This window comes from Papio anubis, chromosome 2, assembly GCF_008728515.1.
Source record: "Papio anubis isolate 15944 chromosome 2, Panubis1.0, whole genome shotgun sequence".
In the NCBI taxonomy this organism is placed as follows: domain Eukaryota; kingdom Metazoa; phylum Chordata; class Mammalia; order Primates; family Cercopithecidae; genus Papio; species Papio anubis.
In genome coordinates, this window is record NC_044977.1 from 98,232,916 (window position 1) to 98,260,418 (window position 27,503).

Sequence of the window (27,503 nt, forward strand, 5' to 3'; positions counted from 1 at the left end):
GGCGTGCTTCCATTAGGGGGCATACACTGTCCAGCACTCTCTGTTTGGGGATGTGAGCAGCTGTTGATGCTCAGTGCCCAAATCCACTAGTTCATTAGCAGTTGCAAACTGGTTAATTTCTAATTCCATCATTGCTTCTGCATTTTTGTGCAAACATTCTTCTATAAAGGGAAACTCCCCCTCAACTTTTTAGTTACCCTGAGTAACAGTGTGTACAGGGTAAGCATGACGCATTTTTCAGTCTTTTCCTTTGCTAACATTCAAAGCAATAAGTCAATTCCCTAGTACTTTGGGAGCTGTGTTTGTGAATGACAAAGAGCTGAACCTAACCTCTGCAGGAGGAGAGAGGTAGGGGCTGTCAAATTCTCTTAATACCTTTGTAGGAGAGGTGTTGATGCATCCATTTTTCTTTTTTTTTCCTATTTTTTTTTTTTTTTTGAGACAAGGTCTCACCCTGTCACCCAGGCTGGAGTGAAGTGGCACAATCTCAGCTCACTGCAACCTCCACCTCCCCGGTTCAAGCGATTCTCCCACCTCAGCCTCCTGTGTAGCTGAGACTACAGGTGTGCACCACCACACCTGGCTAATTTTTGCATTTTTTGGTAGCGATGGGATTTCTTTCATCATGTTGGCCAGGTTAGCACCCATTTTTTCTAAATGGGAAAATGGAGACTCAGAGGTGGCATGAGTTAATAAGTGGAGGAGCCTGGATTTTATTTCAGGTCTGTCTGGCTGCAGAGACCAGTACTGTTGTGGCACAGCCCTTTCCCCAGGGTTATAGGGAATCCCCCTAATCCTTGAATCGGGCTGGCAGAAGCTTCCTCCTTCTCTGGCTTGCCAGAAACCAATAATCTGTAGTCTGAAAAAATGACACATGTATCCCTGAGGCCTAAGAATACTCTCAATTAAAATTGCATTTTTAAATCACAATTATAACATTGTATTGTTTGATTTCAGAATACTTGTGTTGTTAAGTTGTTTCCGAGAGTTAAACCTCAGGCTAGGCTACTTTAATCAGATTTATGTGACTCACTTAATGCAGTATAATACAATGATATCATGATTTGCAATCCTGTGGTACATAATAAACGTAATTGGCACATGTGAGTGAAGGAAGCTTGTATTGAAAGGGACTTATTTATAATGGATTCTGGGGATTAACCATAGGAATGAAGGGATTTACTGAAAGTGGAAGGCTAATTTCAGGTCATAAAAAACATTTGCATAGCAACACCATGTGTTTAATTGGTAGTTGCATGAGGAACCATCAAAACATCCAGCGAATGAATGCATTAAAATTACCTATCAGGGTGCTTTCTGTTGCAAGTGACTCAAATTGGTTTGAACATGGGCTCACAGGATTTATTTACTAAACTGTCCAGGGGTAGATCTGACTGGACTCAAGAACTCAAAAGCTGTGTTCAGAACCTTGTTTCTCTCTTCATTTCAGGGCCCTGCTTACTTTATGTTGAATCCATTTTCACAGACTCTCCTCTGTGGTCCCAAGATGGCAACTGCCAGCTTCTAGCTTTTGTGGCTACAGACTTCTTGGTTGGTGTTAACAGGAAAAAGTAAAGGGCCTTTGTTTAGTTTTCATTAAGGCTTATTGGTCCTCAATGGGTCATGTGCTTATCCCTGAGCTAATCACTATAGCCAGGGGAATGGGATGCACTGATTGGCACAGCCCTAGGTCACATGCTCCAACCTTGAGTCCAGAGGTTGAAAGTGAGTAGATCCTAAAGGAAAAAAGGATGGGGCTATCAGAAGTGTGAATGAAAGATGGGAAGCAAAACCAGCGAATTCCATCTTAGTCTGATTTAGGAAATTCTGAGATGGGTTCAAAGAAGGGATTCAGGGGTCTGTGGGTTCCCTGAAATTGTAGTTACAAGTTTGTGTTAATGTCCATTTTTCAGGGAGAGGAGCCATGCTTTGATTAGATTATCAAAAGGGTCCATGACCCAAAAGAGTTAGCTATTCTGAGATAAAGGTGGATGTTGAACCAGACTGAATTGCTTTTTAAAACTGAGACTTCATATTTGAACCACCTATTGGAATGCTTTCCATAGAAGAGGTACTATTTGCTCTTAAGCTGACTTTTATCAAGTAGGGATGAGCCCACTGGGATTATCAGAGATAGTAAATACTGATAAGAATTTTGTTTATATCATTTCTTTAGGTTCTAGAAGTTACAGATCCCTTTTTCTTCCAAGAAAGCTCTAATGGCTGGGTCCACAGTGTAATACAGGTTGCCAACTCTTCAGATGAAACAATATCTAAGGACCATAACAGGCTTTGTCAAGGTTGGAGCTTGCGACCTAAGGCTGCACCAATCAGCACATCCCATGCCCCTGGCTACAGTGGTTGGCTCTGGGACAGATTTGTTGAGTCAGAAACTCTGGGGGTGGGACCCAGAAATCTGTGTTTTCACAAGCCCTCCTCTTACCCTACTCAGCACCCCAGTTTGATAACTGCTGCTCTAAGAGACCATTAAGTGTGGAATGTCTCTTCCAGTATCTCTGTGTCTCTGTGAATAGGCTTTCGGTTTATCCACAGAGGGCAAACTCGTGCCCTCGCTGGGGAGCTGGCTGCCACCTGCTCTCCTCAGAGCCTGCCTCAGTGGCCCCTGTTTGCCCAGGGATGGAGATCTGCTCATTCAGGGTGAGTAAAGGCCCTTCGGGAATTATTTCCTTGTGTTAATTCCAAAGCCTCACACAAGCTGATATTTTTCTGCTAATCCCAGGCCAGGGCCCAGCATGTGCATTGTTGACACCAGATAATGTAGTCTTCTGGCCGATACAGTGGCGGATGAGCAAACATTGGGCGGCCAGCAGAATCCCTGACTTCCTGAATGTCTGCAATCACAGATTCATTGAAGTTTAAACGCGCCGAGACCTACCACCATTGCCCTTTGCGTTCGCCAGGAGATAAGGTTATCCATGAGCGATCATTGTAAATAACCACCCCTTATTTCCCCTCCAACTTGCACTTTGGATTTTAATCAGGTTCAAAGCCTGCCTGGCATTTTGCTTATTTTCCTTATCTGTATGACTCAAAGGCTATCTCCGGGATGCTTAGACTTTAGTGTGTACGCCAATCACCCAGGGATCTTGTTAAATGCAGATTCCGATTCAGTCAATCTGGGATGGAGCCTGAGATTCTACATTTCTAACAAGCTCTCAGGTGACGCCGGTGCTTCTCCAAGGTGTGCACGTTGTGTAGCAAAGGGCTAGGACAGTGGCTTTCCACCCTGGCTGCGTATCGGAGTCACCTAGGGAGTTGTAGGAATACTGTCTGGGTCCTACTCTCAGATGTTCATTCAGATCTAGCTGGTTCAGGGTGTGACTCCCTAGGTGACTCTGATGTACACTCAGGGTTGAGAACTGCTGGGCTGACCTGCTCACCCTTCAACCTCTGCCTAGTGGCTCCTCCTCAACCTGCCAGTGTGGACTGCTCATACCCCCTCTGCTCTGCACCCCTGCGCGCTCTTCTTCCTTGTCCTTGGCATTCATGGAGACCTTGTGGTGGACCAGGAACTTTCCATACAACCTGAAGAGGTTAGCACCACTTTCAGCCCCATTTTGCACGTAGGGACACTGAGGTTTGGAGAGTGACATTTCTTGTCCTAGGTCACAAGGCTATTAAGAAGCAGTGTCAGGACCCCGCCACATCTCTTGTCTCTGGAGCATAAAAGCAGCTAAGTGTGTGTTTAAAAGGATGACGTCTGGAGGAGCCATTACTTACTAGTTGTGTGACCTTTGGTCTTCCTCTGTAAAATGGGGGGGTGGTACAAGTACCCATTTCTCAGGACTCTCGGGAGCATGCAATGAAATGACCTGTGTAAACCGTGGCCCCAAGGCCTGAACCGCAGGAAAGGTTTCACTATTTCTCAACACCACGTGGTTTCTCCTTGGTACTTCCTATGGGCCCTTCTTTGGCACTGGGGAGAAAGTGCCAAAGCATGAGATGGGTGTGATTTTTTTTTTTTTTATTCACGTTTTCGAATGTGTTTCCTTTGCCCCATGGGGCCTTGCAATGGAGGTGGTGGATTCACCAGTGTTGGTCAGTTGATAAAATTTACTTTGGTCACTGGAAGATGATCATACTCTGTTTCATATTAGAAACAGAAGTGTCATATACATATAGGTAACTACCCAGTTGGAGTCATTCTTTCATTTATTGGTTGACTTCTGTTCACTTAGACCTCATAAGTGATTGAAGACCACTCAGCCTGAATCCTCCAAACCACGGGCCAGGCTTGCTCAGCTGCTTATTTTCCCCATGACAGCAGTGTGAGGGGTGAGGAGGCGGGGGCTCTATCTCAGGTGTATCTCATGTGTTCACGTAACTTCTGTTAGAGGCTCCACAACCAAGACATTCCCATTTTTAAAGTCCTGGGTAACCCTCAGTCCAGATAAACTGGGACAGTTGCTCACCATAGTCACATAGGTCTGGGGCTATGTCCCTTCTTTTCCTGACCCTGACTCCTTAGTGCCTTTCAGCCTTCTTTCCTCATGGAGGTCTCTTTGGGGCAAGGTGGTGCCTGCTGTTTTATCTCATCCCCTTTGTGATGTGGGCTCATAAGCCCCTCATGACTGGGCACTGTGTTTCTGCCTCCCCCAGGCTGGAACCTCTGGGTGGCGAGGGGTCCCTGCCTGCTCCCTCACAGCATGTCTCTTGGCACAGCCTGATGTCTCTCTCCATTTCAGTGCATTGTGGGCAGCTGAGGGTGGCTTTGTCTTGACATGGGTGACAAAGAGAACGTCCATAAAGGTAAACACCTCCACTTCCCTCCTTTAACTGGTCTTTCTCAAGGCTGCAAACAGGCTTTGCTTCTGACAAGCACTCAATGAGTACACAGAAGCAGGGCTGTTTTATTTCTGATGCCAGTAGAATATTTTAAACTAGGCAAGCAACACCACAGCTAAAAATGCCTAGATTAGAAAATAAACGTGTTGCAGATTTACACAAATCCTTAGAGTCAGTCAGCAATGCTTTCAGTAGCAAGGAACAATAGTGGCCAAAGGGGGCTCACACATCAGAGCTGTGCTTTTCTTGCGTAAGAAAGAGTCTGGAGGTAGGTAGCTGCTGATATTGGCTCAGGGGCTCAGTGATGTCAGGCTCTGAACTGGTATCAATGCCATTCTTAGACTCCTTATGTCAAAAAATGGTGGCAGCAGTTCTAAACATCATGCCTCAGGCAGCTGAGTTCCAAGAGGAAGCAGGGTTGCCTAGAACAGGGACCCTCTCCTTTCTTGTCTCTCTTAAGAAGAGGAAACCATTGCCAGACGTTCCCCTCCCCAACACAATTCTCTTTACATCCTACTGGCCAGAACTGGGTCATACACCCACCCATAGGCCAGGGACAGGTCCTACCTTCTTTGAGATTAAGGAATCTCTGCCCTGTGCTTAAACAACTTTGGGGTTCTTTTAGGGAGGAGCGGCTTTGGCTGCATGAACAAAATTTATTTCCAACCCTCTGTCTTTGGAACCCAGAAGCTTTGGATTCTGGTTCTGGTCCTATGACTGCTTTGCTCATGTGTGAACAGCAAGCTGGACAGGATACACCATCCTCAAGCCCTGATATCGCCCCTCTGGGCCACTTGGAAAGGAAGCAAGGAGGATAAGCTAGTAGTAAAAGATTCTGTGTGAGATTGCTTTTTTTAAAATCAATGGCTTCACAGCAAGAAATGATTTTGAAACGTGTAAACTAGACTGCTTTAAAGGGGACCTTCTACCTCAGGTGTTTCTGAGTGTCTGTAGGATAGGCCGGCCAGCATCTTTTCTTGTCTCCAGGCACTTTTTGCAGATATTGTACAGTTACAGATGCAGATACAAATGTAATTATAGACTTCAGTATCTGATGATGTCTGCAGAACAGATGTAGATCCATCTGTCGGGGGAAGGCTCCTGGGATGTCCAGCTAAGGCCTTCAGCCCCGTGACAGCAAGTGAGACTCAAGCATTCAGGGCTGGTTGCACATCCCCAAGTCAAAGGTGGCTGAGCAGGGCCCCAATTCAGGGCCCCTGACTTCTGTAAGAAACGTGAGACTTGAACCAGCCGACTCTATCTCACCGTTGAATTAAAGCTGACAAAAGATCTTTTTTTAAAAAAACAAGCTGTGCAGGAACAGCTGATGGGGTCCTCCTTGGGCATGCATTTCCACATTCTGGAGCTAAAGGCAGACTTACCATATATTCAAGTGCTCTCTGCTTGTAGGAGGAGGGGTCCCCTGAGCTTTGCTGGTGGTCTTAGGACAAAGGAAGTTCATGACTGATGTCTTTCTCTGGGATGTCAGGCCTGGAGAATGGAAGCTGAGCAGCCAGTGGTTCTGCAGCTGACAGTAATCTGCCCTCTGGTATTTTCCAGAAAATCTTGGAGTTAGGAGGTCAGTGTGGTGGTCACCAAGCAGCTTTTGTTTAAGGCTTCGTTAAATGTTTGGCTTTCATAACATAGTCACTTTACCATGAGAGATTTGAGATAAAGTCTTTCCCTTAATTTTGATTGTCCTGTCTAGAAGAAACCGGCCCACCTTTCCTGGCAGTGTCCTCCTTCTCTTCTTGTTCTTTTCATAATCAAATTATGTCACATGAAATGAGGTGGCCGAATGCTACTGGTTGGAGAGGGGAAGGGGAAGCAAATTCTGTTCCTCCTTTTGCTCCCTCTTCTTCCCCTTTACCACCACCTCCTCCTCCTCCCTCTCCTTTTTCTCCTCCTTCTTCTACCTTTCCCCCTTTCCTTCTCCCTCTTCCCTCCTTTTTCTTATTTTTGTTATTAAAACATAATATATTGAGCATTTTATATGTGTCAAGCACTATGTTAAGTATTTTACATATATTTATCTCAGTTAATTCCCCCAACAAGCTTCTGAGGTAGATTCCATTATCATCCCCATTTTGCAGTGGAGGGGTTGAAGCTGGAGAAGACAAATCATGTGCTCAGGGTTGCACAGCCAGGAGGTGGTACAGCTAGGACTGGCTGACTTTAGAGCTCCAGTTCTTTTTTTAATCCCTTAAAAAAATTCAGTTATTTTTCATATTAAAAGGGTGGTGTGATGGGCACTTCTCTGCCCCCCTGGCCAAGTTTACTGGCTGACCATCTTGGGACTCCTCTTCCACGTATCTCTTCTTTTCAATATATACAGACACTTCCTTTTTGCCAAGCCACCTTGGCAAAACACTTGTTTGCAGACAAATAAAATTTTACCCTTAAACACTTCAGTTGAGTCTCCCAAAAATAAGGACAATTGCCCTCCTAACCTCAACACCATAATTAACCCAAGAATATCAGTTTTATTTCAGTTGCACCACTCAGTGCATAGTCCATACTCGGATGCCCTCAGGGGTTCCCCAAATGTCCTTGATAGCTAGTTTTAAACATTAAATCCAGAATTCAGTCAAGGTTTATTATGAATTGTCTTTGGCTATTATGAAACTTTGGCTTCCCTTAGTGAAGTATAGTTCCTACCTCCCTCCGTTCTTCAGATCCTGAGTCCTGTGGACAGTGAGTCTTTAGAACATCCTGTTTATAATTCAGTTCTGCAGTTTGTCTCTTCATGATTACTCAGGTTAAATGTTTCTGGTAAGAATGCCCCAAGGTGATGTTGTATGCCCCCTGCATGACATCAGGGATGCATAAGGTCAGGCTCTCCCACTACCTGACATCCTGGTCAGACGGTGTCCTCCAGATTTCTCCATGTGAAGCACAGCTCTCTCTTTGTAATTCATACAGGCTGGGGAGGGAGCAAAACTGTTATCAGTCAGGGGTCTTTGGTTGTGAGTGACAGAAAACTCATTCAAACCTGCTTCCACACAAAATGGGAATTTATTGTCCCAAGTAACAGGCAAGTACAAGGAGTCTTCTGGCTTTAGTTTGTGGGATCCAAAGGTTTGACATCATGTCATCAGGTGTCAGTCTTCATCCTCCATCTCTTGCTGTTTTCCTTTCTACTGGTCTCACATACAGGCAGGCCCTTTCTCCATGATGGAAAAAGTGATCACAGCTCCAGGCTCACAAATCGTTAGTTAGCCATGACAGGAAGAGACAACTCCCTTTACAAGTGATTGCAGCCTCCAAGGCCCAGGGCTGCCACTGGCTGGGGTCTTATCCCATCTCTGTCACTGATTGGCTAGGCCTGAGTGATCACTTCTAATCCTTGGTGCCGGAATCAGCACGCGTAGCCTAATTACTTCATCTTCTCTGTGTCTCACCCCAAAGAGGGTAGGAGTATGAAGGAAGGCAGCTGCCTGTGTGGCTGGACATGGGGAGCCTCGGGGAAATCCCCTGCCCCCCGATAATCCTGACCTTGGGTAGTTCTGGAACCTGTACCTGTTGATCTGAAGCCTAGGGCCCCAGGGTCTGGGGGTGTATGTGTGTGGTGGTAGCAAGGGGATGCAAAGGGAGTGGGCCCATCAGCAGAGGAGAAGGACTCAATGACTGCAAGCACAGGGCTTGGGCTGCGGGTTCTAGGCCTAGCTCCCGGACTTGTGGCTCTGTGGTCCTGCTTGTGCCAACTCTCCTCATCTGTCAAATGGATCTAAGAGCATCTGCTGTGCTTTTCTCTAGGTCCACTGTTGTAAGGATCCAAAGAAATTGTGGTCATGTGATACTTTGTAAATGTATAGGTGTTCTAGGCCTGTAGAGATATGGCCCTTCATTCTACACAGAGAGCGTGGCCATTGGTCTTGTCATCAGTGTGTTTCCAGAAATCCTTCACTCTCTTCTCATGATAACCATAGTCAGCCCCCTTCATGTCAGGTGGCAATCTGGTGGCTTAAAGAAAGGCGGGTGGCACTCTGCTGTGTCAGGTGAGGAAGCTGGAAGATAGGAGCCTGATCCACCACTGTGTCCCTCACAGAATGAGTTCCCAATTTCAGTTTTCAGCTGAAAGTATAAATCAGATTCTTCAGTTTGTCACTGTGGTTGGAAGGAATTCATTAAGTTATATTGGAGATTTTCAGGGCTGTAGTTTTTACTTGTTAACAAATCAAGCAAATTAACGAATTATTATTTTTAGTTACAGTAGATGTCAATTGATAAAGACTTGGCCAATTAAAGCAGGGCATGGTGCTGATTACGTGCAGCAGGCGGGGTATGGGGCAGGAGACGTAGGCTGGCCGGTCGAAGGGGCGTGCCATCCTGGGTCCTCTGGTACTCAAGTTTGCCCAGGCGCAGGAAGAACCTGCATGAGAATAAAGCTAGCATCAGGGAAAACAGAGAGACAGGGGGAGGAGATTACTCAAAACTTTGAGTTCTTGGATCCAGCCATGTTAAATCTGTTTTGGATTGAGTTTGTGTGTGTGTGTGTATATATATACACACACATATATATACACACATATACATATGTGTATATATATATACACACACATATACACACATATATACACATATGTATATGTGTGTATATATATACACATATACACACATACATGTATATGTATATATCTATGTAGATACATATACATATGTACACATACATGCATATATACTTATATAATTTGTATTGTTAGTTAGTTAGTTTGTGTTGGGTTTCCTATTACTTGCAATGGAAAAGCCTAAGGCTGAGCTGGTTACTATTTTGATTACATCAGATGATACACAAAATTTTCAGCCCAGAGTGATAAAATACCATAACTCCCAATTTAGGAGATGCTAGGTATTATTTTTGTAAGGTGTTTCTTTTATACAGGGTAGTAAGATGCTACATCTGTGTCTCATAGTGTGGTAGGCTGGGTAACCAAATTGATCCTTCTGTGGAACAAAACTAAAAATGCTGCACAAAAATTTTATGAGAAAAAAACACAAACAAAACACTCCAGCCTAAAATTCAGTGACAGTGGAATCCAGAGAGGTAAGTGCATTACCATAGCTGGCTTTTGACTTGAAGGCACAGCTTTGTGATGCTTTGGGGAGGAGAGGTGGAACCCAGCTGGAGACCCTCCATAAACCTGGGGCTCCAAAGCACTATACATTCATGCAATGTGAGCTAGTACCTGCCCTGGGGACTGTGAGGATGATGGCTTGTCTTAAACCTGGGTGCCGAGTGACAGCAGAGAAACAATTTTTCTTTCTTCTGATAAGTCTTTGCCACCAGCTAGACTGAACAAATAGAACATAAGATCATACCCATGGCAGACCTCAGATATTGGAACAATGAGTCGCAGGATAAAATATGTGTGTTTACTATGGTTCCTAGAAAATAAAGCAAGGTTGAAAACCAGAGTAAAAAAGCAGATTGGAAAAAGAGCTAAACAAAATGTATAGTAATGAACAATCAAATTAACGAAACAAAGGCAGGGTGTGGTGGCTCATGCCATCCCAGCACTTTGGGAGGCTGAGGTGGGTGGATCGCTTGAGCCTAGGAGTTTGAGACCAGACTGGGCAACATGGCAAAACCCTGTCACTACAAAAAATACAAAAATTGGCCAGGCATGGTGGCACACATCTGTAGTTCCAGCTACTCAGGAGGGTGAGGTGGGAGGATCACTTGAGCCCAGGAGGCAGAGGTTGCAGTGTGCCGAGACTGTACCACTACACTCCAGCCTGGGTGACAGAGTGAGACCCTGTATCAAATAAAAACCAAACAAAACAAAAACCCAAAAAACAAAAAACGAAAACCCCCCACAAATTAATGAAATGGAAAACTCAATTCATGGATTTAACCGCGGATTTAACATTCCTGAAGAGAGAATTCCTGAGCTGCCAGATAGACCTGAAGAAATGATCCAGGATGCGGTCCAGAGATACAGACATGAGAAATATGAGACATTGAGACACGGAGGTTGTAGTGAGGTGACAGTGCCTGAGACTGTCTCAGAAATAATGAACGTATCTGATTGACAGATTCAGGGAACTCAACAAATTTCAGGATAAATAAGTAGAAAGAAATCCACTGGAGCAAAGGACAAAGAGAAGCAGCAGCAGCGTGCCCAGAATATCACATGGAGCAGCACCTTGGCTCCTGAGAGCAGGTAGCAGGGGCTGAGAGCATGACTTCTGGAATGGAACCCTAACCCTGTCATCTGCCCTGATTAGAAAAGTCATTCCTAAGCCATAGTTGTTTCTTCATGAAATGTGCATAATAATCACAATAATAGTTAACTGTTGGGAGGATTGTGAGGATTAAACGACCTAATTCATATGATTCCCTTAGCCCTATGACTGACATGTTAACAAGACTCAACAAATGCCAGCCTCCATTCTCTGTTCTCCAGGAGGTAAAGTTTTCAGTATCTCCAAAGGCACTGGCCGGTGGGGGTGCTGGTGGGCAGGGGGCAGAGACAACCAAAGAGGAGCAGGGGCTGTCTCGAGCACACTCCACCCTACCCTGCTGGTGGTCCCCTTGCCCAACCTCCACACCATTTCCACATCTCTTGCTCAGTGCAGGCTTCGTTGTCCCCAACCTGCTGCACCCTAGGCAGGTGGGCTCTCTTCTCTTTGCCCCCACAGAACTGTGAATGAACTTCTTTTATGGTGTTTCTTAGAGGGCTGCTGATGATTATTTTTTAACCTGTGTAAGTACCACACTGTGCTATGAGCTCACTTTGATGTGCCTAACACTTGCCACATTTTCTAGCACATTTTTTAGGGTCTAAGAAGGATTTTCAGGTGCTTGGATGTGGCCAATATCATAAGCCATAGTTCTAAGAAAGAGAGGATTCTGCCCAGTTTGCTCAGTGTATACAGCCAGTGCACTAAACCCCATTGGTAACACAAAGCCTATTCCATCCAGTCATGCCCAGTAACTCAACAGGGCAAATGACAGGGCAGCAAACCTTGGGGTTTTTGCCTGGGGAGGCCCCTGCACCATGAGGGCTCCTAGGTCAATTCTTCTGGGAAAGGTAAATGTCATATCAGGAAAGAAGGGCAATTCCCTTCCCTCTGGGAATAAGACCTTTGCTGGAAGTTGTGTGATTGCAGTACAGCTTGCCCAGTCGATTTCGTAGAACAGTTGGTGCTTGTCAATAGGCTCCAGAGCAGATGGCCCATGTGCTAAAGGCCCAGACAGATGGTTGCCTGGAGGCACAGGCCAAAGTGAGAGCACGAAGCTGAGGGGATGTGTCCGTTATCAATTGCTGTGTAACAACCTCCTCACCCCAGACTTACAACAGTGGCTAAAAGCAAGAAATATTCATCATTGCTTACTAGGCTGAGGGTTAACTGAACACTTCTGCTTATCTTGACTGGACTTGATTGATCATGGCTGTCATCATTCATGTATCTATGGTCAGCTGGGGGCTGGCCAGCGCAGGGTGATCTTGCATGTGTGGTAGTTAACTGTCATCCACTGTAGCAATAGGGGTGACTGGTGCCACTCCTCTCTTGCAAGATGAGGCCAGGCATGTTCATGTGGTGGAGGTAGAGCTCAGGGTGAGCAGAGGCCACCAGGCTTCCTGAGGCCTAGGATCAGCCCCACCTCATTCCACTGTGATCTACTGTCACAGCAAGACAGGCCAACCCAATCCCTGGGGTGGGGAGCGGATGGCAGCCCTTGATGGAAGCAGCTAAGTTACAAAGCCAAGGGGCACGGATACAGAGAAGAGTACAAAATTGTGGCCCTTTTTTTTTGTTTTTGCAAACTGTCTACCACTGTGGATGAGGGGAACATTTCTGCTATTATGCCTTCAGAGGTGGGAGTTTCTGCAGATGGAATGTTTCTCGATTAACTGATTTCTGTGAAAACACCTTGGTTCTCTGCCAACCAGTCTCCAGCTGAGCCAACACTAAAGATTGTTGAGAAAATAGGCATGTATGGATTTAAGCCTCAGTGTTTATGGCCTGGTTTTAGTTTTTCTTTTGTGATTCTCTACATTATTAATTTTCAATTAATCGACTAATTACCAGTTCTAATTGAGTCAGCCAGAAAGACTACTGTGTTTTCAAAAGGCCAATTTGCCCTCAATCATCTCAATATCTCTTACCTTTTGGAGCTGAAAAGGATCTTAAAGATAACCTAGTCTGATGCCCTCAAGTCACAGATGAAGTTGCCCAGGCCCCAAGAGAGGATGTCCTTGACCATGGCCCTATGGTGACTAGAAAACCTAAATAAGGGCTTCTCCCACTATTCCACCTAGAAGGCAGTCCTATGGGGGCCCAGAAGAATGCTGTAGCAGGCAGAATACTGATCTCCCAAAGGTGTCCTAATGAAGCCATGCCCCAAAGAATTAAAGGAACCAATGACTAACAGAAATTCTTGAGTTTGCAGCATGGCAGGTAAGAAAAGAAACAACTTGCTGAAATACTGAAACTCCCTCTCCTTATGAGATAAAATAACTGGCTGAAATCAGCTGGAACCAAGATGGCCGACCAGAGTCTAGGCAGAAAAAGCTTGCTGATGCCACAGACTAAATTTCTAACTTTATATTAAAGTTTATACCCAAAATTGTACAGGAGACCCATGAAATAGTATGAAGAGATAACTGCACATGACCCAGGACTTTCCAGCCCTTCCCTTTCTTCCACCAAATCACCTACTAATTTTAGAATCCACTCCCTAAACTCTTTCTAATAAAAATACTGCATTGCAGGGTGATAGATTTGAGGTTGACATTGCTGTCTCCTTGGAAATCGACAATATATTGACAATAAATTTAAAATTAAATATTTATATTTCAATAAAAAGCCTTTTCTCAAACACCCAGTGTCATAGTGTTGGCTTCCAAGGCATTGAATCCCTTTTGTTCAGTAACACTAACCCCTGGAACCTCTGACTATGTTAGTTTGAATGGCAAAAGAGACTTTGCAGATGTGTTTAAGGCTAAAGACTTTGAGAAGCAGAGATAACCCTGGATGGTCCGGCTGGACCAATCTAATCATGAGTCCTTAGACGTGGAAGGGGAGGAAGAAAAGTGGGTCAGAAAGATACAATGACAGAAGAAGAGGCAAGAGAAATTCAAAGTGTGAGAGGGTTTGACTCACCTTTGCTGGCTTTGAAGATAGAGGAAGGCAACAGAGCTAAGAAATGCAGACAGTGCTCAGCAGCTGAGAATGGCCCTTAGCCAACAGCCAGCAAGGAAACAGGGAACTCAGCCCTGCAACTGCAGAAACTTTATTCTGCCAACAACCTCAATGAGCAAGGGAATGAATCTTCTTCTAAAGCCTTTGGAAAGGAGCACGGCCCCACTGACACCTTAATTTTAGCCCTGTGAGACCCATTTCTGACTTCAGAGCTATAGAACTTTAAGATAATAAATTGTGTTGTTTAAGCCACTAAATTTGTGGTAATGTACTTCAGCAGCAATAGAAAACTAATACAAATGTGATGGTGACAGACCTTCCCTTTTTCAGAATATCTTGGTGCATAGCAACTGATGTCATAGAAAGGGTTCTAGAAGAGCACGTCATGGAGAACTCTTGGGTGCAGACAAGTGGATGATTAATGAAGTAGCATCTGAAAAATCCAGGGAACCAAATGTAGGTGGAGCAACTTCCCTGTGACACACGTCGAAGCTGCTGCAGTGGCTGTTCTTCCCCTCCCCTTGGAAAGGCACCAAAAGCCTCCTTTTGGAAGGGCTGGTGGACTGGTAGGCGGTATATGGCGGGCAGGAGGGTAACGGGCATGACAACACCCAGCTGCAGGAGATGCTCATCAGCAAATTCACTTATTGCTCATTTGATGACAGTTCAGTTGGGAAGAGGAGGTTTTCACTCATTCATTCAACAAAGTTTCATTGAGAACCTACTCTGTATTAGGTTCTGTTCTAAATTCTGGGGATAATGAAGAGAAAAAAAATAGACCAGGTTTCTGCATTCCTGGTGTTTACACTCAGGTATGGGAGAGAGAAAATAAGCAAGTGAACAGATAAATGAACAATGGAATTCCTGATATTGATTAATGGTATGAAGAAAATAAAGACCGTCTTTTTTGATGGGGCAGTGATCAAGAAATCTCCTTTGAGGTAGCGAGCTCATATGTGGTGGTCAGGGCAGTTATGCTCCAGGTAGAAGGAATGGCTGGTGCAAAGGACCTGAGGGGAATGAAATTGGCATATTCAAGGAAAAGAAACGTGCAAGGTGACTATGGCAGAGTGAAGGTGATCAAAGGAGAGAGTGATGTGAATTCAGACTGCAGAGGTGCTCAGTGGCTGCATCAGAAAGTCTTGTCAGCCAGGCTGAGGAGTTGGCACCTTATTTAAAGTGCAAGGGGAATCCACTGGCGATTAGTGATGTGACTAGACACATGCTTTATAAAATGCCTCTCCAACTGCTGTGTGGGCAGTGGGTTTAGGGGAGCAGAGAGGAGTATGTAGTAGAGGAGTGTAGTTAGAAAACCTCCACCTTAGAGATGATGGTGGTCTGGATTAGGAAGATGGCAGAAAAGAAGATGATGGGTGAATAGGTTCTGGAAGAAGTGTAGATGGCACACCCTGATGAACTGGCTTCTGCGGGAGAGGGGAGGAGAGGACTCAGTATGCCTTCTATGAGTTGAGATGAGGCCTGCCCTTTGGAAGACAGACATTACCAGAAAATGTTGTTTGCTCTGTTGGCAAATGAAACATGCACTGAGAGTCACTTTTTAAAATTATTGTACTTTAAGTTCTAGGGTACATGTGCACAACTTACAGGTTGATACATAAGTATACAAGGGCAGGGGTGCAACCAGAGCTAAGAAAAATGTTCGCAAGTAAAATCTAGTGCTGTGCACATTTAATCCACTTACTCTTCAAATCAACACAATTAAGTACTGTTATAATCTGTGCTTCAGAGAAGGAAACTGAGGAATCGAGAGGTTGAGTAATTTGTCTAAGATCACTAATGGGATCGCTGATATCTCAGCCACTGAGGGGTAAAGCTGGAACTTGGACCCAGGCAATCTGATTCCCAAGTCTGAGCTCTTAAATGCAAGGCCCTCTTAGATACTGTATTTGGTGTACTGGTCACGTCTGCAACTAATCATGCAGCTTGAGAGTTTGAACAAATGTTTGAAGTATAATTCTTCTAATTCATGAATATACTTATTTCTAACTTTTGCCCAAGTTAGACATTTCTCAACAGGGAGCAATTTTGTCCCACAGGAACATTTTTGTCTGACATAACTTGAGGGCATCTAGCTACTGGCATCTAGAGGCCAGGTGTACTCCTAAACAATTCCAATGCACAGGATGTTCCCAGAACAAAGCATATTCCAGCCCAAGTGCCAAGGTTGAGAACCCCTGGTGTAGGTGTATACAGCCTGGAGGACATGCACCTGCGAATGGTGACAAACAGGAAGGTGCAATGAATTGTCCAGTTGATATATAATGATGGAGTGCTGGGGGCTATGAGGTATTCCAGGAGAAAGATGAGTTCCAATTTCCAGTTGGACATTCTAGTCTGAGGAATGGGATAGAGCACAAAACAGGACAATCACCTGCAGGGTGTCATGGAAAAAATCTGAGAGCAATAGGGGCTCAGAGGGAAAATGGAACTTGGATCCATCAGGGTCCAAGAAGTTGGCACCTGGGGTAAGGCCTCAAGATGGAGCAACATTTGAATGGGGAAAGGCATGGTAGGGCCCTGTGCATTGGGAAGAACCATGCATGAGGGCGCGGGTGCCAGAGGAACGGAGTGGGGAGGTGCAGAGGCATCCAGAGAGGGAGCGCCATGAGAATTCCGAGTTTACTGAATAGATTGGTCCTGATAAAGGGTGGATGGGGTAAAGCCAGATCATGCAGGACTTGGAAAGCCAACTGTGGGTTTGCTGTGGTAAGAAGAGGGGATTAGCAGTGTTCTTCAAGTGACATTTTGTACCTGCTTTGGGGACATTTCTCAGTCATGGTAGAAAACACCACCTGCATGAGTTGGCCCGGAGGGTTGGAGATGAGAAGGCTGGGCTATGACTCAGCTTGCTGTGAGGAGGCGGGGGGTTTAGATGGTGACAGCCACCTAAAATGGAAAAGAAATGGAGAAGGCTAAACTCAAGAGTCCATTCTCTGAGTGCCCTCCCCTCCCAAGTGACCCCACTTTTAAAGACAAGGAAGCAGAAGCACTGTGAGGCTAAATGACTTGTCTGTTGCCTGGCTAGTATGTGGCAGGTCTGGGCTTGTCTCATTGCATGGACAGCAAGGGAAAAACTCAGGGGAGTTTGGTTTATAGAAAATCTAGGGACAAGACTGTGTAAAGGACAAAGACACAACTGGGAATAAGACGCATAAGACGCGGTAATGGACATGGCTCAACAGGTCAGTAGTGGTTCTGCTGGAGTGGTGGGGCCGTGATGCTTTTTTTTTTTTTTTTTAATTTCTCTCTTCCGTTTTCCAAGATGTATTTAATCACCAAAGTCTACTTTTACAATAAAGGGAAGAAAGGTCTTGAGCATCTGTATCTAATGTCAGAGTGAAACGAGTGAGATACAAACCCAGAAGGAGTCAATGGGTTTTGCTGGTTGGAAAGAATTGGGGTTGGGAGGGGGGCCTCAAGAGTGCAATTTCCTTAGAAAATAGGAGGTCAAGAGGAGGAGAAGGGGTGGAGTTTCAGGTGTCCCAGATTTGCAGTGACTCGAAGCAGAGAATTAGGATGGGAAGAAGTGTCATGGCTGACCAGGTGAGATTCCTATTTTTCTGATGACACTGAAGTGTGCTCCACCCCCAGCCCCACAGTGCCCTTCTTTCCCTTCAGAGGACCAGTGTCCCTGTGACTCTGCTCACTCATCTGGCCACCGTTGCCCCGAGTTGCCAGGAGCCTGGAGAAGATGAAGGCATCCGTGGTTCTCTCCCTCCTTGGCTACCTGGTGGTTCCAAGTGGTGCTTACATCTTGGGGCGTTGCACAGTGGCTAAGAAACTCCACGATGGAGGCCTGGATTATTTTGAGGGCTATAGCCTTGAGAACTGTGAGTAGGCCCCCTTAGTGCTCCCGCCTCTCACCTCCTTGCCCTCCCTTCCTTGGCCAGGCATCCCCAACTCCAGCTGTCCTCAGAGTCACACACCTTCTGTTCCATCTTAGGGGTGTGCCTAGCCTACTTCGAGAGCAAGTTCAACCCCATGGCCATCTACGAGAACACACAAGATGGCTACATTGGCTTTGGCCTCTTTCAGATTCGTGGCAGTGACTGGTGTGGTGACCATGGCAGGAACCGCTGCCACATGTCATGTTCCAGTAAGTCTCTCTTTCCATTCTGTGCGGGGTCACTGGAGGCTGTGGTGCTGTGTCAGAGGCCTGCCTTCCAGATGGCCAGAGTTTACAAAGTTTACAAAGAAGAGGGCGTGGCAGGAGTCATATCCAGCGTGGGTCCCTGGAAGGCTGAGCATTGCACTGCTGAGGGCACAGCGAGATCAGGCTGTGGGGAGTCAGGCAGGCTAACCTAGGATGAAGTGATGGAGACCCCTGTTGAAATGGGCAGAGAAGGTGTTGGGAAGTTGAGAGGAGGCTGAAGGTTGGGAGCAGAGGGCCCCAGCTGGCCTGATTTCACCCACGCTCGGCCACCTCTCCCTTTTTTAAGGGGGCAGTTGCTGCCACTTTGAAAGGCAGAACTGGTTACTGGGAGGAGACAGGAGCTGGACATGCCAAGGGGAGCTTGCCCACTGCTCTTAGGCGGTCCTAAGTACCTGTGATCAAGGGGAGGTGGTTGCCAGGATTCACTCATTGCATGAGCATTTATTGAGCACCTACAAAGTGCCAGGCCTTACAGAGTTGCCATTTTAGTGCTTGTTAACTGCCAGCTACTCTTTTAAGCCATTTATAAGTATTCATCTAATTAATTCATCTAATAAATCTAATTAAATACCCATGAGGTGGGTACTGTTATCCCCATTCTACAAATGGGGAAACTGAGGCCCAGAGAGGATAAGTATATGCCCCAAACCACACAGCTGTGTGGTGGTAGAGCTGGGAGAGAGACCTAAGCAGTGCGACTCCTGAGTTGGGGCTAAACCAAGAGGCTACACAGCTGCGCCCGGTCTCCCTCACATCTGAGGCAGTCTTTCTGTCTAAGCACCCCAGCATCCTCCCTAATAAGCAAACCTCCCTCCACGCTGATGGGTGAGAACCATTCCAGAGCCTGTGGCTTCTGAGCTGGGTCTTTAGGAGACAGAGTGGAGGGGTTGGAGTGAAGGCCTGCAGCCTTCTCATGTGGCCTGGGGAGTACCTGTCTGTGTTGGGCCCCATGATTGACCTTTAGCTCCAGAGAGGAGTAAGAAAGTTCTCTGAATCAAGGAGAGGCAGGACTGCAAAGTAGGAGGAAAAGGCACAGGAACTCTGTGGGAACCTGGTGGGAATCCTACCTGCTGCCATTAAGAACGACATGAGCTTGTATAAGTCACTTCTAGAGCCCCTCCATCTGTGAAGTGGGGACATTAACAACCACTTAGGGTTTCTGTGAACATAAAATGGAATAATGTATATAAAATGCCAGGCAGGGCCCTTAGTGAATTATAATAATCACAGTCTAGTTGAGGAGACATACACATTAAAAGTGTAAGTTAATAACATTTTAAAATTAATTAAATTCATTTAATTTAAATTGAAATGATGGTACCTCCAGTGTCACCCAGAGCTTCCTGGTAGCCAACGCAAAAAGAGAAATATGGTAGGCCTGTAATTTATATTTCATAGGCAGAAATCAATCTATCTATCTATCTATCTATCTATCTACCTATCTATCTATCTTATCTCCATCTCTCCAGAATCCAATGGGAGACACATAAAATTATCTGTCTGTAATAGAGGTGGTACTGTGTGTTGTGATAAAAATATGGTGGACTGTATATCCTGAGAAACTCTCCCGTTAGGTAGAATGTAAACAAAGAAAAGAAAAAACAATTCTTTTAAAGTGCCAGACTGAGTTGGCAAGAAAGTAAGAAAAATCCCTAGAGGCTAAAAGCGGAACAAGGATACAGATAGGTTAAGTAAAGAGTTAGAACAGGTCATGATCCTGGGCATCAGCTGATTCTCTGTAGCCTAATCAATATATTTTAATGGAAAAAATTTTATGAGAATTACAAGTTAAAAAATCAATAGATCTGGTAAAAAGATGACTACATCCTGCTACCTCCTTAGGGTTGTCTAATAAAAATCTAAGGATTGATTTATTATTGGAAGACTCTCTGATGTGAGCACCCTGTACCTTCCCTGATATCACTCTAACTTAGCTGTCACATGGGGGCATGGTATCTTCCATTTTATTTTCCCCACAGCTTTACTGAATCCTAATTTAGAGAAGACAATTAAATGTGCCAAGACCATTGTAAAAGGAAAACAAGGGATGGGAGCATGGTAAGTCATACATTTTTATGTAGCCTGTATTAACGACTTTCACTCATGATCTCTAATCTGAATCTTGGCCAAATCTTGGCTGTTGCGCATCTGCAGTGCCAAACTAAAAGGCTCTGACTCACCAAGGTAAGTAGCAGAAAACCATTGAGTTCCACAACCTCAAGGCCACAGAGGGAAGGAAACAATTATCAGAAATTGCCTTGAATTGTACTTTTTTCACCCAAATCTTGTTTAGGGTTCTATAGAATGCTAGGATGAACATCTTCAAACTAAATCTGTGTTTATTATGATAATCTCTGATTGTTTCTTTCCTATAAGTTCCTACAAGGTTTTTGAATACCTTTAAGGTTCTTGATGCATGTTGTGAAATCCAGCAGGCCCGTATTTGTTTAAAGGGTTTAGTAAAATGTAGATTTACTGCATCTTCACCAATCATAAAACTTTTGCGATTTAAAGGTGAATAACTGGCTGGGCATGGTGGCTCACACCTGTAATCCTAGCACTTTGGGAGGCGGAGGCAGTTGGATCACCTGAGATCAGGAGTTCAAAACCAGCCTGACCAACATGGTGAAAACTTGTCTCTACTAAAAATACAAAAAAAAAAAAAAGCCGGGTGTGGTGGTGCATGCCTGTAGTCCCAGCAACTTGGGAGGCTGAGACAGGAGAATTGCTTGAACCCACGAGGCAGATGTTGTAGTGAGCTGAGATCGCGCCACTGTACTCCAGCCTGGGCAAAAGAGTGAGACTCAATCTCAAAAAAAATAAAAAATAAAAAAGCGAATAACAATTTTGTCTTACCTTCTTTTGTCTTTTATGATATCCCATTGGGGCATTTTCTCCCATGTTTGTTATATAATACTATTGTTTTGTAATTTTTTTCATCTTTGCTCTTTACCTATTTTAAAATTCAAGTTATATTATTTGAAAGAGCTCTTTATATATTTGGTATATTAACTGATTGTTGTATATTTATTGCCAAAATGACTGCAACTCTAATTTCCTCTTTAGCCAGATATTTGCTTAGAAAAGTCTAAAACTTACAAGAGTTTGGGCGTATGCCTGACTTCTTTCACCGAGTGTTGCATTTGTTTATGTTTTTGCGTGTGGTTGCAATTCATTCTCATTGCTATATGGTATTCCATTGTGTGGATTCACTGCAGGTTACTTATTCCTCTATTGGTGGGCATTTGGTAGTTTCTTCATTTTTAGTGCTGCCATGGACAGTCTATACTTACCTTTTGGTGAATGCAAATGTAAAAGGATTTCTATTGTTTTTACCAAGGAATAAAATTGCTAGTCATAGAATAAGTGTATTTTCAGATTTGGCATATTGTGTCAAACAGTTTTCTAAAGGGATTTTTATCAATGTATACTACCATCAGAAATTATGCATTTCAGTTGCTTCACCTTCTCAACGACGCTTGGTAATTTCCGGTTTATTCTCATGACTGTGTTGTGGTATTGCATTATAGTTTTACTTTGCATTTTCCTGATGAAGTTTCAAAATGTTTATTGGCCATTTATATATCCCCTTTGGTGAAGTGCCTCTTCAAATCTTTTGTCAGTTTTTCTATTGTGCTGTCTTTTTCTTATTAATTTGTAGGAGACATTTATATATTCTGGATAAAGTTTTTTGTTGGATATATGTATTGCAACTGTCTTTCATTCTGTGAGTTACCTTTTTATCTTTTTTTTTTTTTTAATAAAAGACATCTAAAAAAAAAAAGAAAAGAAATGGGGTCTTTCTCTGTTACTCTGGCTAGAGTGCAGTGGCGTTATCATAGCTCACTGTAGCCTGGAACTCCTGGCCTCAAGTGATCCTCCTGCCTCAGCCTCCCAACTAGCAAGGACAACAGGCACATGTCACCATGCTTGGCTCTTTTTTTTTTTTTTTTTTTTTTTTACCTTCTCCAGAGTGTCTTGATAAATAGAAGTTCTTAGTCATAATGTAGTCTAATTTATTATTGCTTTCCCTTTATGGTTATTTTAACAAATATCTGCCTATTCCTTGGTCTTGAGGATATTCTCCTTTTTTCCTAAAAGCTTTATTGTTTTATCTTTCACATTTGGCTCTGCAATATCCTTTCTTTCTTTTTCTTGCCCTGTTGCATTGGCTAGGATCTCCAGTAACTGTTGAATAGAAGTGACAATGGTGGCATCCTTGTCTCATTTCTAGTCTCACAGGTAAAGAAGTTCAATATTGTATCATTACATGTGATGTTTTAAGTATCTGGAGATACTCTTAATCAGATTCTGTTCCTTTTCATCTCTAGTTTGTTAAAGTTTTTTTTTTTTAATAATGAATGGGTGCTGAGTTTTGGTTATTACATTTTATTTACTTTTTTGCAATTCTGTGTTAGCTTATCCATCTGCCTTAAAAATTCAAACTATTGTCTTTTTTTAGTGTCTCTTAACTCCCATGACTTTTCCAAAGGTCATATCTGGTGACATCTTATTGAGGATGTCAGTTCTATAAAATTTACTTCTGGATCCTGCAGTACGTTATTTCATAATAAATTTCATTATGATGTGCTGCTAGTGGTGGCTCATGTCTGTAATTCCAGCACTTTGGGAGGCTGAGGTGGGTGGATCACCTGAGGTCAGGAGCTCAAGACCAGCCTAGCCAACATGGTGAAACCCCATCTCTACTTAAAAAATACAAAAATTAGCCAGGCGTGGTGGCATGCTTCTGTAATCCGAGCCACTTGGGAGGCTGACATAGGAGAATCGCTTGAACCTGGGAGGCGGAGGTTGCAGTGAGCTGAGATTGTGCCACTGTACTCCAGCCTGGGCAACACAGCGAGACTCTGTCTCAAAAAAAATTAATAGAGAAATTTTATTACGATGCCCCCTTTTCTTTTTGTGATATTTCCCCATAGGTCCCATGTTAGCTTTATCCTCTTTACTCTTCCTTGAATAAGGACAGAGTTACCTGCCTGGTTGATTCTGGACATTGTAATCTCCAGATAGATCTAGAAAGAATGTCATATTTCCTAAGTTCCAGATGGCACAATTTTTCGGATCTTAGTATTTCTGAAACTAGGCTTTATTTTGTAATCAATGTATTATGCCCCCAAAGCTGTTATTAAATCATTGATGAATCTTAGAATAGAAGATGTCTTACAATAGAGGAAATCCTATAATAATAGCTGCAATTTCTTAACTGATTGCATTTATATGCACATCATGATTGAATCCTCACAAATCCCTCTGCAGTGAGCATTCTTATCTTCATTTTCAAAATGAGAAAACCAAGGCATAGAGAAGTAGAATAACCTACTTGTGGTCACAGCAATATGATCAATCCTGGATCTGTGCTATTCCAAGCCTCAGGTCACCAGGCTACTCAAAGAGATGGGGATGGGTGACACAGAAGATCTATGCTCTGGTTATGTAGAAGGCAACCAAAGCATAGTTATCCAGTACTCCAGTGAGTCCTAACTCAGGGTTTCTGAGCAGAGTCAGTGTAGGGTGGTGGGGGGAGAAAGGACAGGCCTGCAGGTGGACAAATTTCACTAGTGGAAGCATAGGTGGTGTTCCTTACTATAAATCATGGGCCCTGAAGGCAGCAGAGACTTTGTCCAGAATCTGATCCAGAAGGTTATGTCTGTCTCAGAGGCCGAGCCTTTTTGTTGTTGCTTTTTTTGTTTTGTTTTGTTTTTCTGTGTCTTCAAGGTACTTTGGAACTATTAGGTTGTTGCAAAAGTCATCGTGGTTTTTGCCATTAAAAGTAATGGTGGTTTTTGCCATTACTCTTAATGGCAAAAACCGTGATGACTTTTGCACCAACCTAAAAAATTCAACAAGAGATTTTTTTCCTGCTTCTATATCTCCAGCCTCTAGCTCTGTGCCTGACACATAATGGATGCCCCATGTGCTTGTTGAAAAATTGAGGCTACATTTGGGGCCACTACCCTGAAGTCATTCATAACATTTTTATTTTTAAATTTACTATTTATTATTTTTAAAAATGAAAATAAACCCTTTCCCTCTTAGCAGCCTCCTCAAGGTCACCGGTGTTAATATTCTTAGAAATCAGAGAAAAATGTATGCACAGATATTTTAAAACACACATGGAATTCCAGTGTCCACACTGAGCTGCTCCTTGCTTTTTCTAATCTTTTAATAGAGCTCACGAATCGGTATTATTACTACTTAAAAGTCTCTGTCATTGCTGTAACAGCTGCTAGTGCCCTGCTGTATAGATGTTGCAGGTAATTTATCTGCCAGTTCTCTAATGATGAAAATTTAGTTTGTTTCATTTTTGTTGCTGCTGTTGCTGTTTCAAAATTCTATCATAAGCATCTTGCTTTTAGAACTTTTATGTTCTTTCAGTTGTATCCTCAGAGAAATCCCTTGAAGGGAATTTATTAGACTATTTGGTGCATTTAAACGTTGGAGAGACCAGTTGCTAAACTGCCATTCAGAGAAGGGGCCCCTCCATCAACACTGCACGAAGGGGCCTGTTTCTCCTCAGCTCACCAGTCTGAGGTGTTAAAAACCTGTGTAGTTTTGGAAAATTGAGGTGTGTAAAGTGATATCATTCTGTTTTGCTTTGCATGTTGAAATTACAAAGGAAGTTGAACATGTTTTCATGTGTTTATTGGCTCTTTTTCTGTGAACTGTTTACTTATATTCTTAGTCCATTTTTCTGTTGGGTTGTTAATGGTTTTTTTCTGCATGTGGTCTTTTATATGTCTTTTATAAATTAGGCTTATTAGACTCTTATTCATTTTATTTGCGTTAACTATTTTTTCAGGCTTGTTATCTGTATTTTGATTTTATGGTATTTTTATCCTACAAGAGTTTCACAGATTCACAAAATCAAATCCCTTGTTTTTTTTCCTTTGTGGCTTCTGGATTTATGTGACATCTCTTTCTTAGAAAGGTCTTTTGTACTCCAAAATTGTAAGCCACGTATTACAACAGTGCTGACACACACACAAATTAAGCCCTATGTTAAATTTTGGTTAAATAAATTAAAAATAGAATATGATTTTATGTTTTTAATGCTTAAAATGTTGGCCTTCTTGAAATTTATTTTGGTATAAAAAGTGAGGTGTAGGGATGCAGCTTTATATTTTTTAAATGGCTAGTCATTGATTTCAATACTATTTAATCATTAACCCATTTTCATCACTAATTTAATAGACTGTAATTTTAAAGTGAAAGTTCCCTTATTAATGTTAACCATCTTTGGAGTGTTCGAAACACCTTTCATATATGGTCCAAGTTTTCAATTAATGTGGAAGCTTGGCTGATTCTCTAGAGTAAGCCTTAATGAACTAAAACCATCTTTAGTATATGGCACTGAGTGGAGCTATGCTAAGCCAGACAGATCAAGGCCTTCTTATTGCTCAGGTTCCCAGTAAAGGGAGCTCTTATTAAGCTAACAGGCAGCCACGTGTTCTCCAAAGCTCAGTTGGTCAGCTCTGGAGGGTTGGGGCAGGTAGGAAGGGAGAAGACCCATGGAGACCTGGAAGACCCATGGAGACCTTCCCACTGAGGGATGGGATGACCAAACAGGGTTTCTAATGGCTTAAAGCTGGCCCGGGTGACTCCCCACCCTGGAGATAGGGACTGGAGAACCTAAAGCCTGGGTGCTGGCACGGGGACCCAGAATGAGGGAATCACTATTACAAGCACCAGGAAAAAAGGTTAGAGAAACTCAATGCAGCTGACTTAGGTGGGGCTAAAGAGTCAGAAGGAATTTTGGAAGGTGAAGAGTGAAGCAGGCACATGGAAAGGTGAAAGAGGCCCTGGCCCAGGGGACAAAGGTTCTATTTGCAGGCCTAGGGTCTGCCAAAGACTCATCATGTGACTTGGAAAGTCACAGAACTTCTCTGAAGCTCACTTCAGAGAAGCAAATGATACTTCCGTTGCAGGGTTGGGGGAGAATTTCACAGTTCACAGTTCAGCCTCCTCATCTCACCATGTGGGGTTTATGGAATGAGGTGGGGGCTGATGTGCGCACTAGGATGGAGGAAGCACCAGTATTCAGGCCAGGATGTGATGGAGACAGTACTGGAGATGCACAGAAGCCTTCATAATGCTGCCCACCGCAGGGGTGGCAAACTCAAAAGTCTCTAAGGGGGCAGGCAGGTGTAAATGGCCTGAGTGGGGCTGTGAAGCCCTGGAGACCCTGAGTTCTGACTTTGAGGAGCCCCTCCCTCCTATTCACTTCTCTCTACAGGCCCACCTGGTCCCGGAACTGCCAGTACTCTGACACCCTGGCGCGGTGGCTGGATGGTTGCAAGCTGTAGCCACCTGCATGGCCCCTGCAACACTCACCAGTTGCATCTTGTGAATGAAGATACTTTTCTGCTTGCTGCTTCAGTCAGTCCTGTTGATGATCTCACCACTTTAAAAGCTCCAGGTGGAAAAGGACAAAAGTTTGCTTCATCCGGGAATGCAGGATGCAGAATAAACCAAACTAGTTACTCAACTTGGGCCAAAGGTCTCTGCTTTGATTATGATTATCTCTATGATCACCATTATTTACTATTATTGTGATTTATTATTATTTAATCTCGGATGGAGGAATTGAAGGAAGGCAATTATCTGAGAAAGAAGATGTGTCCATGAATGTCAATACTAAACAGGAAGAGGAAGAACAGGTACAGTAGAACCAAAGAGGAAAGAAGAGAGGAGGAGAGGCAGGTACAAGCAGGGCCTCCAGCTAAGGCATGTCCACACTGGGACACACAGAGGGAGAGACCACAGAATCCTCTTTGCATGTCTATGAAGGGAATCAAATGACAGTTGCTCATTTCTTATAAAAAGTCTCTAAAAATTATAAATAACACATATTTGCACTAGAGAAATTTGGGAAAATACAGAAATGTTAAAAAGGAGAAAATTTTTCCTATAATCCTCAGTACTCAAAGACAATTGCCGTTATGTTTTCGTTGCATTTCCTTCTGGTCTTTTTTCTGCATAGGGTTTTTATTCTTTTTCAAAAATGCTATGATAATGCTGTAGTTAGAGAGTTTTGCATCTGGCTTTTTAGAAAGAAGGCAAACAAATAAGGTAAGACACTTTTCCCCTACATTTATTTCTATTTTAATTAGCAAGGGGTTTATTTTAGAAGCTTAGTGGCTTACAGCTTCTTTCATGGGATGGAGCCTAGGTGTCAGCCTGGGCTTCCTGGACACACCTGCCTGAGATCTGATAGCAGCAGCAGCGAGAGCAGAGGTATCTGCTCAGCAGATCAGGTCACCTATGGGACCCACACCATCCTGGGGGTTGGAGAACATAGTTCCTCATCTTTCAGTCCTCGTACAGGAAGAAAAGAATTAGAGTGGTGTGGAGAGAG

At 43.7% G+C, this 27,503-nt stretch overlaps 1 protein-coding gene across 2 annotated transcripts; it reads left to right on the forward strand.

The window, feature by feature from the left end:
- Positions 1–4,720: 4,720 nt before the first annotated feature.
- LYZL4 (lysozyme like 4) lies at positions 4,721–26,633 on the forward strand. 2 transcript variants are annotated; one of them, XM_009201101.4, is made up of 6 exons: positions 4,721–4,770; positions 14,287–14,522; positions 17,596–17,807; positions 17,921–18,073; positions 20,110–20,188; positions 26,382–26,633. In XM_009201101.4, the coding sequence occupies exons 3-6, from the start codon at positions 17,669–17,671 to the stop codon at positions 26,449–26,451; spliced, it is 441 nt and encodes a 146-aa protein (XP_009199365.2). In that variant the 5' UTR covers positions 4,721–4,770; positions 14,287–14,522; positions 17,596–17,668; the 3' UTR covers positions 26,452–26,633. The 2 variants fall into 2 exon arrangements, with proteins under 2 accessions (XP_009199365.2, XP_009199366.2); XM_009201102.4 differs by lacking the exon at positions 4,721–4,770 and having other exon boundaries at positions 14,310–14,412.
- Positions 26,634–27,503: the final 870 nt, after the last annotated feature.

What these genes read in the sequence shown, in the direction of transcription:
- LYZL4 (XM_009201101.4), top strand. Translation starts at nt 17,669, where the DNA reads ATGAAGGCATCCGTGGTTCTCTCCCTCCTTGGCTACCTGGTGGTTCCA. An exon ending in CTGCCACATGTCATGTTCCA is followed by an intron (nt 18,074 to 20,109) that starts GTAAGTCTCTCT and finishes TTTTCCCCACAG; the next exon opens with CTTTACTGAATCCTAATTTA. An exon ending in AAACAAGGGATGGGAGCATG is followed by an intron (nt 20,189 to 26,381) that starts GTAAGTCATACA and finishes TTCTCTCTACAG; the next exon opens with GCCCACCTGGTCCCGGAACT.